This window comes from Bacillus rossius, chromosome 8 (genome assembly GCF_032445375.1).
Source record: "Bacillus rossius redtenbacheri isolate Brsri chromosome 8, Brsri_v3, whole genome shotgun sequence".
In the NCBI taxonomy this organism is placed as follows: Eukaryota; Metazoa; Arthropoda; class Insecta; order Phasmatodea; family Bacillidae; genus Bacillus; species Bacillus rossius.
Genome location: NC_086336.1, coordinates 18,284,971 through 18,303,964, shown reverse-complemented (window position 1 = coordinate 18,303,964; position 18,994 = coordinate 18,284,971). Strand labels below are relative to the sequence as shown.

At 34.3% G+C, this 18,994-nt stretch overlaps 1 protein-coding gene across 1 annotated transcript in view; it reads left to right on the top strand.

Annotated features, from left to right (window-relative positions):
* Window positions 1-18,994, top strand: part of LOC134535549 (tetratricopeptide repeat protein 27) — a 186,446-nt gene that overhangs the window by 52,953 nt on the left and 114,499 nt on the right. Inside the window, exon 5 of the mRNA XM_063374719.1 lies at window positions 18,522-18,637. Coding sequence (XP_063230789.1) covers window positions 18,522-18,637 — 116 coding nt within the window. The remainder of the gene's footprint in view (window positions 1-18,521; window positions 18,638-18,994) is intronic.

Here is an 18,994-nt window from a genome sequence, read left to right as displayed (position 1 = left end):
CAGCTTGTTTGTCTGTGATTCGATCCTTCTTTGGTTGGTGTTTTATAATTGGTTGAGATTCGTCCAGATGAACAGTAAGCCAATAGCAAAATCATCTAAAAGGTATATGTATTTGACTTCTAGCCTATCGCCGAATGAATCCGCGAATTTTTCCGGTCTCTATTAATTATAGATGCTCACATGCATCGTGAGAGTCCGTATAAAGCCTATTACAATTCTATAAGTATACATTAAAATGCTTTTAAAATATACATGTGTAATATAATTAAAACTTGTTTAAGTAAGATCATCACAAAAAAAATGAAAATCCTTCAACAGTAAGTGATGTTTTATAAGATTTTAACAAAACACACTTACAATAAGAGAATACTAATCATACCACATAATTCAACACAAAATATACATTCCAGTAGGCGCTACGTAAAAACAACTTCTATTTTTATGCTGATAACTCTGCATTGTTTTATATATATCATTATTTCTAACTTTTAATATTCTCTACACATTAACTGAAATTACTTATTTACAGAGTCTTAGCTAATGTTGGTCTGTACCACATACAGTACGTACGATATCTCTACGCAAAACACATACAGTTCATTATTAGTAATATCAATTATATTTCATGAACATAATGAAATTAGTATAGGCCCTAGGTTGTTCACTGTTAATTGAGTACTTCTGAAGTATTTTCATTGTGAGTTAACATACATACCAAATGCCATTCTTCCAGTAAAGTTACAAAGAAGACAAGAAGATAATATAAATATGTATGTAGTACCATATTTTAAACCCCTATTAAATGAATAATAACTCAATCTCTATTCTGGAATATTAAGTAATAATTTTTATTAATGTTATTTATAACTTAAATAAAATGACAACTAACAAATTAGTAAAAAAATATAATTACGTGCGATATAGTGTGACATTTGTACTTGGACGGCAAACGAATATAATAAAATGTCTATGACAATGTTAACTTTACTCATTATTATGGAAAGAAACAAAATGGGCAGATAAGCATATTCTACGCTGACATTTAAAAATGCTCAATTTAAAATGAACATTCCAAGAAAATTTATTTTATATCACCACAAAAAATCAAACTGCGGCGTCATTTTCCCGATGACAAACAAAAAAGTTGTATGGTCGCGAATAATACATTCGTATGGCGTCACATCAGCGGAATATTCCCTTGGCATAAATGTGTGAATTCTGTGGCACTAATGGAGAAGTAAACCTTCGCTCGAACACAAAAACAAATGAACGAACAGCTTTTTTTTTTTTTTTTTTTATAAGATGTGTAATCGGAGACCCCTGGGGTGGTTGAAGAGTGTCAGGTCGGTCGCCAGACCAGATAGTAAAAGCTCAGGGGCTGAGGATAGAAAAGGCATATCTCCAAATTATTAAGTATAAATGTTGTCATGTAATAGTTAAAGACTTGATTACACCCAGGTTTATAAACCCATCATGATCATGAAGACACTGATCGGAAGGTAATGTGCAATACATTTCAATGGCGTTTTCAGTTTTTGCTAAATAATTATAAATATAAGCAAAATTTCAATGTATCTGGACAAATCAAAATATTGATAATATTATTTTCATCACAGAAATAATATATGATATGATAAATAAATTTGAAAAAAGCGGTTATGTTAAATGTATTGTATACTTTCAGTAGGCAAAATTTCTGGCCCCTACCTCTTATAGACTTTGAGAAAAACTGCCTTTTAAAATAACATTAATATAGATAGGAGCGAAAATTTGTGACACGGCCTCTTAAGAAGTTAGGGAGTAGGTGTGTGTAATCTCTGCTTTGTTAACAGTTGAAGTCAAAACAAAAAACGACCACGCCCCCTTGTGCGAGCAAAACATCACTGGTTGCAATGCATTTAAATGCAGAATACTGTATTTTGTTAATCCAATATTAGCTACCAACGGCGTATATGTGCAAGTTTATATTGTTAAGTGTATGAAATGAAATATAATGTTGAGTTGCAAGACTGTAACGTGTGATTTTTTAGTAGAAATAAGGCAATAAATCCCGATATATGTAATGACGAAATGGGTTATAAAATTAATTTATTGCTTACTTAACAGCATTCAGGTAGGGTGCATTAATGTTATTTAGGCAGTTTTTTGTGTCAATAACATTAAAGTACCCTTGTTTATATTATTTGTGCTTAAAGAAGGTTTTTTTTCGTCATTTCATTTATCGGACTATTACAATGTTAAAGATATTAGCTTATTACCTACATGTTACTGTAAACGAAATGAACAAATTAACTGATATTTAAATTCTCGTCATAATTATTAGGCCTATGTGTATGGATGGATTAGCTGTCACGAGCCCACTCGCCTATATTAACATGTAAATGCTACAACTTTTGCATTTTATTTATATATTTATTTATTTATTTATTGCAGTGGCCATGCAATAGTAAACATACCAGTAGTTTCTTCAGAGCTTAATTAGTCCTTTGCACGAATATTTCACTTTAGGAGCCAGTACTGTAAAGTAACAGTAATAACAGAGGGCACACATGCCTACCTGCAGCAATGTTGCAGTGATTACATTTGCAACGTTTTTTTTTTTACTATAGCGATTCCAAGTGTTATATATTTATACTGTCTACGTTTTAATTATTTTTCATCCCACAATTTTAGCCTTGAATGTGTGCCTTAAGCTTCTCTGAGATCAGTGAGGATTATAAAATGCTAGTGAAGATATATTTAACTCGAAAATTATATTTTTGTATTTTTTGTTTTCATAGGGGGCAATATATACCCACAATTTCCCTAATATTCATATCCATTCAACTATAGATTTGCAAAAATTAGTTCATAGAAATTTTTTCTAGGAAAGCTAATTATTTTTGTCAAGATTTTTTCTTGTTTGCCCTTACTTGATGACACACATAAATACTATGTAGCAATAACCAATCAATACTTACTAAGACTGCATATAAATACAAAAAATACTTATGTTTCTGATTTGTAATAGGTAAAACAGTTATTCTTGAATGGAATAACAAAATCACTTGAAGCTCAAAAGGAAGAATACATACATAGCTACTAGAAGTTTGACTGCAAAAATTCTCATTGACCCTTAAACAAAATTGTCTTCGTAAACATCTTTTGAACAGAATCACTAGTTTAAATTATATTCTTAGCAAAATAATTGAACCTTATACAAACATACTTATCAGAAACTGCTTTTGTCAAATAAACACATGGTTCGTACTCTCTTAGGTCATTAAAAAATTAGGACTTTTAAGGACTTCTAAGGACTTGATTATAGTTTTTTTAAGGACCTTTTAGCATTGATCTACAAGTTTTAAAACAAGAATATTCTGCACGTTGGCAAAAAATGTATTAATATAACAAAGAAATCAAGTGGTGTAAGTACTAATTATACATAGTCATGCAGTTTAAAATAGGCCTAAACAAACGCCTTGAACTTACCAATTTAAAAATACTTTGCGAACACAAACTTTCTTATATGTTGATCGACTTGATAGTAAAAAAATTATAATACAACATTTACACATTTAACAGTTTTCACCAAAGTGTTCGTAGCTCCATGATAAGACGGCACTAGTGTGAATCAATAACTTTATATGAAATTAGTTTGAAACCAGGTCTATTTAGTCAGATTTTGCAAGTCACTAATTTTAGTTTTGAGATCACTCAGCTCCTGCTTCTTTACAGAGATTTCTTTCCTAACAGCATTGCACTTGATAAACAGTTCAATATTTCTGGAAGTTTCTGCTTTTTGTGAAAGATTATTAACTGATGTTTCAGATGTGTCAATTTCCTTCTCCAAAAGAACCCTCCTCTTTTTCAAAACTTCAATTTCATCAAACATTTCCTTTCTCTTCTCCTGTGCACTGGCAGCAATTTTCTTGGCACGTTCCTCCTCCAAATGCTGCATATATTTCATTCGGGCAGATGATGCAGACGCCCTCAATTCTTTGGTAATAGGTATGTCATGTATGGTACCACAGTAAGTGATGTAGTCATGTACAGTGCGGCGGGCTACATAAGACGATTCCTTCAGATTTTCAACTTCTAAGGCTTTGTTGATGGAAAAACCTCTTTCCACTGATGCTTGTCCATGTGAGAGAATTAGAAACATTTTAATGACATTCCATACCTTTCCATATGCTGTTCTTAAAAAATAGCCACTAAGGAAGCTGTCAAGACCTTCATTCCTATCATAGTTCAGGAACTCTGATGATGATGGTCCAACAACATTCTCTAGGAAGTCATTGAACTGTATTAAAATATCATCACAATCCTCTGCTGCAATCGCTTTCTTTTGTACAAAATATGTAAGAACACACTTCATTTTACGACTACAGCTAGCAGAATCTCTTGCCATTTGCGATGGATCAATACAGGCTGCATTCCTCACAAGTGAATAATTTACAGGACACTTAGCCATCAAACTCTCCAACATAGTCAAAACAAACTTTTGGCACTCATACTTTAGAACCACTACTTGCTTTTCAGTTACCTGTTGTTTAAAGAGTTTCTCTTTCAGAAGTTTATCTCCAACAAACCCTACACTAACATCACTTGCTGAAGCATGGAAACTTTTGCTTGAAAAATCAAACTTGCTCAATTTTTCAACACTAGAAATACGATCAAAATGAGCAGGTTTCAAGACTTTGTACAGTTGAACACACTTTTTTACAAGTTGAAGAACATCCTGTGCGAAGAAGGGTAACAATGGTTTGTCACTCTGGTATTTTTCCAAAAATGGCTTTAGAACTTTTGCCACGTAGAGAAAAAAATTGAGCTTCACAGTCATCAGGTTATCTTGTGTTGCTCCAGCGACAACACCGAAGGACTTGCATGTCACTTTTGAAAGTACACCTTTTTCAACTTTTCCCACATACTCTGTTACATCATTCCAAACTTCTAATGCCCGTTCAGCTGATGGAACATTTTCCAACCAGCGGCAGCTGCAAAATTTGACTGGCATTTTATGTGTTGTGGATAATTTTTCAAAGTCATCCCTTCGTGCTGGGGCATCTTTGAACAAAGAGTAAAGAGATGTCAGAACAGATGAAATACCCCACTCTTTTGCAGATTCGCCCTTTTTGAATGAATTATTCAAAGTGTGAAGCCCACAAGAACCAACATCAATGCACTCAAAATTAAACTCTTTTCTCATGTTTTCCTGCAACAGTTTGAAAAACTTCCAATTAACTGATGGTCCATCCATTGATACCTGAATCAATTTTGATAAATCAAGCTTCTCTGTACATTTGTAAAACGCCTTCAGTAAATTATCAGCTGTGGCATGACCAATGAAAGCTGAAGTAACATAACGTGTTCTCACTGAATTGTCAGTATGCCAGAATCTAATATGGATGTCCATTTGTTTTTGCTGGGTGCTTTTATTCAGTGTTTCATCAAACAGCAAGACATAGTGACTAGTGTCCTGAAAAGATTTGAATAAAAGTGTCTGGAAATGGGGAGCCAAACCAAAATGACACAAATATGCCACTTTCTTTTCACCGCAAGAGAACTGTCGTGCGACTAAACTGTCTGGAAACATTCTAGCAAAAAGTTGAGATGAATCCTCACAAGACTTGTACGAATAGTTATTACAAATACACTTTAAAGTCCACAAAATTTCTGCATCCAGAACGTCTTTCCCAGTGGTAAACAAATTCAAACTACCACTTGCTTCTGTAGCTGGCTTGCATACACCTGCAGCATTTGAGGTTGAAGAAGTTTGATTAGGTAAGTTCATGGGACTGATAAACTCTTTTATCGCAACGGTCTTGGTTTTCTCTTCAACTAATGAAGAGTGCTTCGACCCTAATAAAAAAATTTTTCGAAAATACATAAGTTATTTTACATTTATAACAGACATATTAATACAACAAAAAACATTCAATACCAACTACATTGTTTTCAAATAAAATGTTAACCTTATTAATGTACTTCGTTATGCATTGGGTGAAAATAATCCCACCGCACACAAATCCAACAACTTCCAATACCATTCACAAATTCATATTTTCGTTTTTAATTATTTATACATGAAACAATTTAACTTATGTAGACATACAAAAATGTAAGACAACCAAAAAAATTTCATGAAAAACCTATAAAAATACACGCGTCTCACCTGCCATGTGTGCTTTCAAAGCCGATTCGCCCATATTCCCTATATCAAAAACTTTACAGCACAATCGGCATCTTGCCTTGTGCTTGTCTGGGTCACGGGAAAGCCACTTTTTGTACTGCTCTTTTTCGAGCCAAAGTATGTTAAAGACATACTTCCCCGGCATCACGGTCAAGATAAATTCACTAGCAGATAACCTTTCTCACAAGAAAAAACAATCACACCAAGTCAAAACAACGAAACTTGTGCATTTACGCGCCAAAACACTAACACAGCTACTACAGCGCGCTCTGTTCAGTAGTTATGAGCACTATAAGCCGGTAAACCGATAATTCCGGTATATTTTGTGCACTAACAAAAGTATTCTGGTACATCGTACGACATTTACTAAGCTATTCGGCCCAATATTTGTACCATAAAAACATAGTCGTACTACCGTTACGTAACATCCAATGCGTAACAAAGGAAAAAGTAACTTCTAAAGTCAACACGACAAACGTAAAAAAGTAAGCACTTTTAAGGGCCCTTAAAAACAGTATTCAAAAATAAGGACTTTTTAAGGACTTCTAAGGACCGTACTATAGAGGTATTTGAGAAGCCCTCAATAGAAATGAATTTTATGTTTATTATTTTACTTCTTACCTCTATGACTTTGTCTTAGTCCTGTTATGAATTATATTTACCAGTATTGTATCTCTATGGTCAGGTCAATTTGGTTTTACTCTTTAAGTATTTTCATGTTTTATCTAAGTAATAATTTTATGAAATGTCTTTGCAAACATTTGTTAAACGGCGACGAATAGGAAATGAGCTTACACCTTTTAATATTGTTTTTGGGTCATTACTGAGGAAAGAGTATATGTGATTGGACTCTCGACTGCGCATATATTTTATTTAAAGAATTTAGTATTTCCAGTGTGATTTCGGAGAGTGTTCAATAGAGAAAGCTTTGACTGTTTAAAACAAATTGGAACTTTAGTTTCTGTTCTACTATCATGGGAGAAGGATTAGAGAGAAAGAGCTCCGTGATTTAGTCATAAATGAATGTAAGAATATCACGTAAAACATTGGTACGACGACTGAATAGCTAGAATCTACGTGAAATTGATGATTTTATAATAAATACCGGAACTACACAATGAAGAAGAGGTAGTTACCGATGTTCGAAGCTCTACTAAAGAATCGACGACGACGATAAGTTTTGACTAACAGCATAAATAGAACTGGATCAACGACGAATTAAGAAGAAACGAAGAAAAGGACTATCAATCTTCGATATGGAAGGAGTTCGACAGCGGTAGACGGCATCCTAGACGGTGTACCGGAGGACATCATCCTTCTAGACGACTCCAGGTGACCGACGCCAGTCCTGCTGGAGTACAAGCAGCACGAGAGGAGGTGCATCGAGACGGAGACCCAACCAGCGACATCGGAGGAGAGTGAGATCTAACCAGCAACATCGGAGGAGAGACAGGGGTTCGGAGAGGTTTTCCACAGCCTCTTGGTATTGTAACGACGCGACGAGGTTTGTTTGCCCCATCCCCGAATTAACAAGAACAGCGAGAAGTTACCTGTCCTATTTTAATGGCAAGATATCTTAAACTATGATGTTTACGATCAAGACCTAATTTGAAACTCGCAAAAACAACTTAATACTACTTAACTACGTAAAGACTTGTAGCTTGTACATACTGGACCTGGTTAACTGACATTGATCAGTAATATGTACGATATCAAAGTTAAAATCTGTTAAAGTCATTAATTGTCTTGAATGTTTAAAGAATAGCCCCAGGTCCAGAAGTCTTGAGACAGTTTGATCTACCGAAAGAGACTGAGCTAGTAAAAACAAAGAAAAGACTAATTTGCCAGTTAAAATGTGTTTCAATAATATTTAAAATATTGACTGATAACCAAACTATTATTCAGTGATACAATTACGTAAAACGTAATTAGTTCTGAAAGACATTTAAGTATAACGGATATTGAAATTTTGTTTAATGAAAAACCTATTTAAACATGAATAATTGTCTCAAAGGTATTTGTATGTTGCTTGCTAATCATTGACTCTGTCACTTTTCATGTTACAGTTGGATATGTTGCAAAAGAGTATTGTCACCCATACAACCATGATTTTGACCCTAGTAAAAAGTTAAATTTTCATTATATTTTATTTTTCCGATTGATAACCATACTTACATATCATGTGTATGTTAAACCAGATAGACAGAAATATTTAGCTTGGATTGTCTTGAAAGAATAATTAGTTTTTATTACACTGAGATCAGCAGTCATAGAGAAGTTAATGCTTTTAAACACACTACTTATATTTGTTGATTTTAAGGTCAGAATACTTACACCAAAGAAAAGGAGACATACTGCTAAGGAATTATACGACATTTTATTGTTTGGTATTCACACTGAGTCAAACTACACCAGTACATACAACTTGAGAATAATTTATTTTCACTATCAACACAACAAGACATATTTTAGTTAATATTCTGTAGAGGTTAGTAGTTGTGCTACATACACAATCACAGCACTAGTACTTTATAGAGTTTTCACGGCGCCCAACTAGACCACATTTTACATTATAGATATTGGCATTTTAGGAAATATACTCCATAGAGTAATTCTGAAAATACTTATAGAATTTTTGATCACCCAACGGTGGCACACCCTTTTGAAATTTTGGTCGCTCATCCTTGGAGCTGTCTGAAAAATAACAGAAGAAAAGGGAAAATTCTGAAAACACTTACAGAATTTTTGGCGCACAACGTGTAAGCCAACGTTAGGGACTATTTTATGATTTTTTTTTTGATCAACTCAAGACACTTTGAAAAATACAGACAGTAATTTTATTTTGTCAAGATGACAGACACAGGTAGGAAGTCATATTTTTTGAGAGGTAGCAATGACACTTCTGACTCTAGTCCTGAACGAGAACCTAGAGAAGTAGTACCAGAACAGCACATCGAGACTACTGGTATGGAGTCACAGCAGGAAATGGAGTTGGGTCATTCGCCGCCGACACCAACTGTTACCCTAGATGCACTGTTCCAGTTCATGAATAAGGAGAAATTAGAACGGGAGCGTAAAGAACAGGAGGAGAAACTAGAACGGGAACGGGAGAAACAAGAACGGGAGCGTAAAGAACAGGAGGAGAAACTAGAACGGGAACGGGAGAAACAAGAACGGGAGCGTAAAGAACAGGAGGAGAAACTAGAACGGGAACGGGAGAAACAAGAACGGGAGCGTAAAGAACAGGAGGAGAAACTAGAACGGGAACGGGAGAAACAAGAACGTGAGCGTATAGAACAGGAGGAGAAGTTAGAAAGGGAACAAAAGGAGCGAGAAAACGCCGAAAGACTAGACAATTTAGTGCAAGTCTTAAATAACACTTTAGGCAGGATTGCAGATGAAACAGCAGAAATCAGGCATGACTTAACTGAAACACAGCACGAGATGCAACAGAAGTTTTCCAGTGTACACACTCGTATTGAAGGTGTAGAAATATTCAGTAAATGCACTGACGATAAAGTAGTACACTTAAGCGAGCGTCTAACAGGAAGGTTAGATATGGTAGAGGCGAAAATAGGGGAAATAGAAAGAGAATCCAGACACATCGCAACATTCTCGCCCCAACTAACGACTCACCACACTAGCGAATGTAATACCGACAAGGAAGACACGCCGGTAAACAAATCGATAACGATAGAAGCCGAGCGAAATCCCGCGAATATTAGTACTGCAATTATGTCAGCAGATCCGGTACTTACACTACACCACCCTTCTAAGAAATGGTTGGATGACGTTCCAACATATTCAGGGAAAAGTAATGAAAACCCTCGAAGATTCTTAAATCAGTTTGGAGAATATTGCCACACATTTAAGTTAACAGACGCAGAAAAATTGAAATGCGTTAGCCACTGCTTGAAAAACACGGCATATTATTGGTGGGAGTTGGCGAAAGATTCGGTACACGCATACGAATCGTTTCAGAAAGCTTTCATATCCCAATTTTGGAATACTCGTATCCAAAGCAATTTGCGAATACAGTTGCATTCTGAAAAATTCGAAAATCGTAAATTTCAAAATTTAGAGGCGCATATCAGCGATATGTACGAGAGAACTCGTTATCTTGATTGCCGTATGGAAGACGAAGAGTTTATTGCCATGATAATTTCGCAATTACCACTCAATTATCAATTACAACTTAGTGGACGGCAATACAGTAATATTGTAGATTTCAAGGAACAACTGTTAACGTATGAACGACTCGTTAAGCTCGATAAAACGGTAACGCACAAAGAAACTAACGAGCGCAAGAACACGAACCAACAGACACCGTTATACAATAACTGGCGTAACCGAAATGAAGGGCAGAACAGCGGACACAAACAACCTCAAATTCACACACTGAACGTTGAAAACTGCGGAAGTAATTGGTATCACAATAGATATCGAGGTCAGCGATATGGTAACGGATTTTATAAACCACAGTACTATCGTCGTAGAAACGAGAAGCGACAAGACAGACGCGAAAATGAATCACAGTGGGAGGATAAACGTCAGGAGGGGACAGTTAATTTCAGAGAGAATTCAGGCGAAAATCGAACAACGAAAGAACGATCGGCAAATTACAATAATCATTCCGGAGGTCAGTACAGCATAAATGCACAAACGTTTGTACCGTCTGAAAAAGGGAACAGCTTTAGCACCACCATTCACGACGCGCGACAAGGAGAAAGAAATTCATATTCTATAGCGCCAAGTCACGAGCAAAGCAACACGGAATGGCCGCGCATGCAATCTAGCAGAAGCTCAGATACAAACCAAGGAGGTAATAACACATTTTTGATTTCACCGAATGCAAATAATGGATTTGCTAATTTGTCACAAGAGCAAATTAGAGGATTTAAGGACAGTGCGGTAAACTAATTAGGGATGGCGAAAACCCGCTCCGCACGTCAGTCCCTAATTGTAAGTTAGACGGGGCTAGTATAAAATTGGATCCCGACGCAAATGACAAGAATAATTGTCGAAGCATACACACCATTATGTTCAAAGAAAACGAGCGTGAATTTTTACTCAGCGAGCCCACAGAAACCGAAGTTCAAGCGAAACAAGCACTATGTCCGGAGATATCGTTAACTTTAAACGGAGTTAAAGTGCCTGTACTATTAGACAGCGGCGCAGAGATATCCTGCATCAGCGAAGACTGCGTAGCCATGATAGAGAGCACCGGAATATCATTACCGAGAATGCCAGTACCGAGTTTAAAGATTCTAGGGGTTACAGCAAGGGCTAGTCCCATCATTAATCGTCAGACATTATTGGAAGTAGAAGGTTTAGGTAGCACCAAGTACATTAATGTATTAATCGTAAAAGGATTGGCTAAACCAGTAATTTTCGGTGTAGACTTTCTAACTAGCCATAAAATAATTTTGAATTTTGCAGGTTGGATGGTAACTGCTATGGATGACACAGAAAATACGAAAACTACTGAAAATTGGGAAGTTTCGGAAAAATGCATTGCAATCATTCATAAGGAAACTGAAGAGTTGGTCGCAGCCAAGTTGACATCCACGGCGGATCTTCGGAGAAAATACCAGAAAGATTCCAGCAAGATGAGTTTTAATTGTGGAGATTTAGTACTCAAGAGAACGAATCCAGTAAGCCAATTTTGGAAGTACGTTACTAAGAAGCTATTTCTACTCTTCGATGGACCATATATGATCACGAAGATTATTAGAAGTAACTGTTACGAACTGTCTGACATTAAAACGAAACAAGTAATAGGACACTATAATATAACGCAGTTGAGGAAATATTACACTCCTGTAGAATAGTATACACTGTTACACATATGTCCGTTTGAAGACATATATCGGTGACAATACTCTATGTTTGCAAGTAAGTATGTAAATAAGGTCAATAATATGAAATGTAAATTTTCTGCAAATAATTAGAATATAGATGAGATGTTTGTATGATGAGAAATGGTCCTAAGACCTATATCAGAGTATAGTTCGTTAGTCACATTTCTGAAGGGGACTATTCTATAGAGGTATTTGAGAAGCCCTCAATAGAAATGAATTTTATGTTTATTATTTTACTTCTTACCTCTATGACTTTGTCTTAGTCCTGTTATGAATTATATTTACCAGTATTGTATCTCTATGGTCAGGTCAATTTGGTTTTACTCTTTAAGTATTTTCATGTTTTATCTAAGTAATAATTTTATGAAATGTCTTTGCAAACATTTGTTAAACGGCGACGAATAGGAAATGAGCTTACACCTTTTAATATTGTTTTTGGGTCATTACTGAGGAAAGAGTATATGTGATTGGACTCTCGACTGCGCATATATTTTATTTAAAGAATTTAGTATTTCCAGTGTGATTTCGGAGAGTGTTCAATAGAGAAAGCTTTGACTGTTTAAAACAAATTGGAACTTTAGTTTCTGTTCTACTATCATGGGAGAAGGATTAGAGAGAAAGAGCTCCGTGATTTAGTCATAAATGAATGTAAGAATATCACGTAAAACATTGGTACGACGACTGAATAGCTAGAATCTACGTGAAATTGATGATTTTATAATAAATACCGGAACTACACAATGAAGAAGAGGTAGTTACCGATGTTCGAAGCTCTACTAAAGAATCGACGACGACGATAAGTTTTGACTAACAGCATAAATAGAACTGGATCAACGACGAATTAAGAAGAAACGAAGAAAAGGACTATCAATCTTCGATATGGAAGGAGTTCGACAGCGGTAGACGGCATCCTAGACGGTGTACCGGAGGACATCATCCTTCTAGACGACTCCAGGTGACCGACGCCAGTCCTGCTGGAGTACAAGCAGCACGAGAGGAGGTGCATCGAGACGGAGACCCAACCAGCGACATCGGAGGAGAGTGAGATCTAACCAGCAACATCGGAGGAGAGACAGGGGTTCGGAGAGGTTTTCCACAGCCTCTTGGTATTGTAACGACGCGACGAGGTTTGTTTGCCCCATCCCCGAATTAACAAGAACAGCGAGAAGTTACCTGTCCTATTTTAATGGCAAGATATCTTAAACTATGATGTTTACGATCAAGACCTAATTTGAAACTCGCAAAAACAACTTAATACTACTTAACTACGTAAAGACTTGTAGCTTGTACATACTGGACCTGGTTAACTGACATTGATCAGTAATATGTACGATATCAAAGTTAAAATCTGTTAAAGTCATTAATTGTCTTGAATGTTTAAAGAATAGCCCCAGGTCCAGAAGTCTTGAGACAGTTTGATCTACCGAAAGAGACTGAGCTAGTAAAAACAAAGAAAAGACTAATTTGCCAGTTAAAATGTGTTTCAATAATATTTAAAATATTGACTGATAACCAAACTATTATTCAGTGATACAATTACGTAAAACGTAATTAGTTCTGAAAGACATTTAAGTATAACGGATATTGAAATTTTGTTTAATGAAAAACCTATTTAAACATGAATAATTGTCTCAAAGGTATTTGTATGTTGCTTGCTAATCATTGACTCTGTCACTTTTCATGTTACAGTTGGATATGTTGCAAAAGAGTATTGTCACCCATACAACCATGATTTTGACCCTAGTAAAAAGTTAAATTTTCATTATATTTTATTTTTCCGATTGATAACCATACTTACATATCATGTGTATGTTAAACCAGATAGACAGAAATATTTAGCTTGGATTGTCTTGAAAGAATAATTAGTTTTTATTACACTGAGATCAGCAGTCATAGAGAAGTTAATGCTTTTAAACACACTACTTATATTTGTTGATTTTAAGGTCAGAATACTTACACCAAAGAAAAGGAGACATACTGCTAAGGAATTATACGACATTTTATTGTTTGGTATTCACACTGAGTCAAACTACACCAGTACATACAACTTGAGAATAATTTATTTTCACTATCAACACAACAAGACATATTTTAGTTAATATTCTGTAGAGGTTAGTAGTTGTGCTACATACACAATCACAGCACTAGTACTTTATAGAGTTTTCACGGCGCCCAACTAGACCACATTTTACATTATAGATATTGGCATTTTAGGAAATATACTCCATAGAGTAATTCTGAAAATACTTATAGAATTTTTGATCACCCAACGGTGGCACACCCTTTTGAAATTTTGGTCGCTCATCCTTGGAGCTGTCTGAAAAATAACAGAAGAAAAGGGAAAATTCTGAAAACACTTACAGTACGAACCCTGAAACAATATGATTATACAATGGGGACATGTCATGCATATGCTGATTCAAAGAGGAAAAAAATGTCTTTTCGTCTTACAAATACTTTGCACGTCCTTAGACGGGTATGTTAGTCCACCTCTATCTTTCTGTGCATTTAATGAATTTTCAGCATTTCCCTCTGGCAACTGGTACATCTTAAATTGGTAATTCCTGAAAAACACTAAAAATATTTTACAGCATTTTTAATGTAGCTATACTAACCTAACCTACAATCTAGTGTTGTTACTAACCTAGCCTAATCAAACACTATCCATATTTGACTACTTCGAAAGAAATATTTTCGAAATTGATTTTTATTACTTTAATTACGGAAAAGTTACGCCGAGGGAATTTTAGAACAAAATGATACTAAACCACACTGCATAAAACTAAAAGTGAAATGTTTTACAGATTAAATCACTTCTCTTCATCCATTTCCTCACCATATTTTTTAAGTTAAGTCTTATAATCATCGACGATAAAATTGGTACATTATTGGGCTTTGGTAAAAGCAAGCTGGTAGCACAGTGTTGCAAATTTAAAATAGGGTGAAATTATGCGAAATCAACTACAAAACAAGACGTACTGAAGTAAAAACTATAATTTATTAACAAATAACAAGACATTACATAAATGTATATAATTTGGACAACAAAAATCAATGGAAAATATATTATGGTTTCATGCAGATAACACAATCTATTTTATTTCATTTTTTTTATTTTTTTCAATCCATCTGCAGATCCCTACATGAGCCAACAGTTCAAGGGATATCGACCTTGTCACATTATAAACAAAAATTAAACATAGTTAAAATTGCAATAAAATAATCAAGTTTACAATTATAATGAATTTTGCTAATCTACACTTTCAACAAATTATCAAAAATTTTATAATTTTCACAATTTACACAACACAACAAACAGTACATATTTTCCATTTAATATACTCTGAATCATTTGTAGGGTGTCCTATTAATTATATAGCAAATTACATATTATTTATATTGTCATTACAAGGTGTTATTTCACCAGCTAAATAAATATTTTTTTTCCTTTGATGTATTCTCTAACAACTTTTTTGAATTCATTAAAATTTTGTAGTAATATAATATCTTTAGGTAGTTTATTAAATAGTGTTATACCTCTTAAGTGTGGAATTTTGGTTTCAGTTTATAGTTATATCTTGTGATATATGGTCCAGTATGTTCAGATTCTACAAAATTATTTACAATTTTACAAATAAGAGCAACCTATAAATATATTACGAAAAAAAAAAGGGAATATATTCAACTCAGTAAATAAAGGTTTACATGAGGCTCTTGTATCAGCTAAACATATAATACATATGGCTTTTTTTTTGCAATCTAAAAATTTTAATACTATTATTACACTTACCCCATATTTCAATTACATATACCATGTGTGTGTGAAAAAGTGCAATGTATGCAGTTCGTAGAGAATTTCTGTCTATAATTTGGCTAAGAATTCTGAGGGCGTAGCAAGCTTTACTTAATTTATGAATAGTTTGATTGATATGTTCATTCCATTTTAATTTATCATCAATATGTAAGCCCAAGAATTGTTGATTCAGTTTGACTTATCGCTTGATTCTGAAATTCAGATAATACTTGATCGAGCAGTCTTTTATTACCAAATTTAATAAATTTTGTTTTATTTATATTAAGTTTTAAATTATTTGCATCAAACCACTTATTCAAGTTAATTATTTCAAATTCAGTTTTATTTTTTAATTCCAATATATTTTCTGCAGTTATAAGATTTGTGTCATCAGCAAAAGATACCTACTCGTACAAAATTGTACTTACAACAGAGTCAGAATTTTTTCATTAGTTTTCCTTATCCCTATATTTACACATGAGTTATCCATCAAGTCAAATCTGTGTGGGATTGTACATACCGCCACTTTTGTGTTACATAATGAAGGTAATACATATTTCAAACTGAGATACACAGTTTTTGATTATTTCTTTGACACGTAATTTCCACCTGCTACTATAACTATCTCATCTTCTTTCTTGAGACATGTCTTGTCTTCTCTTATTCCTCTCACCACTTCAATTATAGAAGCTCCTGGTTTGATATAAACTTACTTGTGAAATGTAATTCCCGTCTGCTTTTTCGCTAGCCTATTTGTACAACCATAAGCACAACACAAATTTTTTGATTCTTTCTTGAACACGTAATTTTCACCTGCTTCTATAACTATTTCATCTTTCTTGAGACATGTCTTGTCTTCTCTTATTCATCTCACCACTTCAATAATAGAAGCTCCTGGTTTGATATAAACTTACTTGTGAAATGTAATTCCCGTCTGCTTTTTCGCTAGCCTATTCGTACAACCATAAGCACAACACGACATTGTTTTATTTCATTAAAAACACCATTTCAAACTTGTATTCGCCGTTTGTTTTGGTCGCATTAGTGGGCGTGTCCCAAAAAGCAAAATGACTTCAGCATCCACGCCAAACAACCACTCCCTAACTTCTTACCTCCATGGAGTAAGGTTCGTAAGACTACCACTAGATAGAACTCTGTGGACTAAATTTTTCCATAGAAAGTGAGAAAATATCGTTCCAAATTTAGCAACTGTGATACTAAATGATACGTAGTGATCTTTGATGTGCCAGACTCATTATTTTTCGTTTATTTACTTTTGACGGTAAAAAGAATTTTGTGTTATTAAGCTGCAAATGTGCTTCAATAAGAAATACGTACATAAAAATGGGTGAAACACGCGGTAAAAAACGTAAGGCATTATCTGTGCGAGATAACTGGACATTATTGAAAAGATAGACTCCAACCCCACTGTCCCGCACGTGTTAATAGCAAAGGAACTGGGAATTGCAACATCCACATTAAGTACAATATTAAACAAGCTGAACAATCTTCTTTATCAAGCTGCGAAAACGTCACAGAGTATTAAATGCCTGAAAAAAGGATAATACGCCGATGTCCAAGAACCATTAGGTAATAGAAAGTTTGTACATATATAGTTCATTAAAAATAATATCTGCATTTTCTCATAAAACTGTTGCTTTGAGTATTTCCATTCGTTCTTTTCTTGGCTTAGGCCTATGTGTAGTTAAGATTTTGCTTTTGAGTATGTATTGCCAATATAAAAGTTTTCCCAGATATAAAGTTTCCTCTCTATAGTGAACATATAAACTACTCCCTTCAGATTCGTTATAACAGGGTTCTACTGTAGATATGATTTCAGTTTCATACATCACCTTGGAGTAAAGGAATTTCGCTGGAACCTACTTTACTTGCACAAGGCTCATTCCGAATCTGCGATTGTGCCGATTTATCAAATGTCAATATAGTTTTATCAGGAATACTATTAAGCTTCTGCGAATAGTGTTCATTTACATTCTAATCAAATTTAAAATCAATAGCCAATTATTCATGAATATAAAATATTTTTCTATAATCATACATATTTAAACATGCAGTGAAACTATGTTTTTCACACTTCACAGAAATCCAAGAAATTTTATACAAAATACAGTCAAATAAAAAAGAGTACAATATTTAAATCATAATTGTAGACTATTTGTTACATCTAAAAATCATGTATGTACTTTTGTGCAGAAAAAAAAATCTAAATTTATGGATAAATCATCTTGCCCACTTGCTGTATTTATGGATGACAAATCAGTAATTAAAAAAATAATTAAAATATTAAATTTAAAATGTTAATTTTAATATTTTATTATTCAAATTGAATTTAAAAAAATTTCAATAAAAACAGACTCTTAATAAGCATTGTTGTTTTTTTAAAAAAATAATTATTGTTTATATAGGTGTGAAATATAGTCTGTTATAAAACAGGAAACACTACTGAAATGAAAACCGACTGCAATGATAAACTCTGAGAGAACTGAAAATGCAGTGAGGCGACCTGGAGGCCAAATTGAACAGCCGAAAATATCAAATAGGCTCATCTGGTACCAGATTACAGAATGTGCTAAACCATAGAGTCCTGGATTAAAGACCTTTCACCTTATTTAGTTATTGTTTCATGTGAATATTCTGTTGCTTCACTCCATGTTGTTTGTGTTCTGTCTTATAGGTGCTTTGGGCAAGAGAACCAAGTTTCAAGAGAAGGCAGTGGCCCAGCTGAAGCTCCAAGTGTCTGTCGAAAGACCAAATAGTGTTTTGCCAATCAGACCCCAGTTCTTACCTAAGGTGAGGTGGTTTATATTAGCTGTGACAGTTAGTTAATGTGTACATTTGCAGGTCATGGAGAAAAACTGTAGACTATCTAGGTAACAGCGGTGTTGGATGTGTTGGCAGTGTAATGTTATGGCTGAAAATATATACCATTGTCAGAAGTGTAAAAAAATAATTATGTACATTCATTGTAAATTTTGAAACTTAATAACACAAACACTGCAAACATTTTGTTTAGGATATCATTACAAAACATTTTTGAAGTGTAAACATCTTAGCTCTTGGTATACGTCATTGCGTCATTGGGTAGGAGTAATTTTGTGAATATTCGTAATGTAATTATAATCATAGATATTGAGACATAAAAGTTAT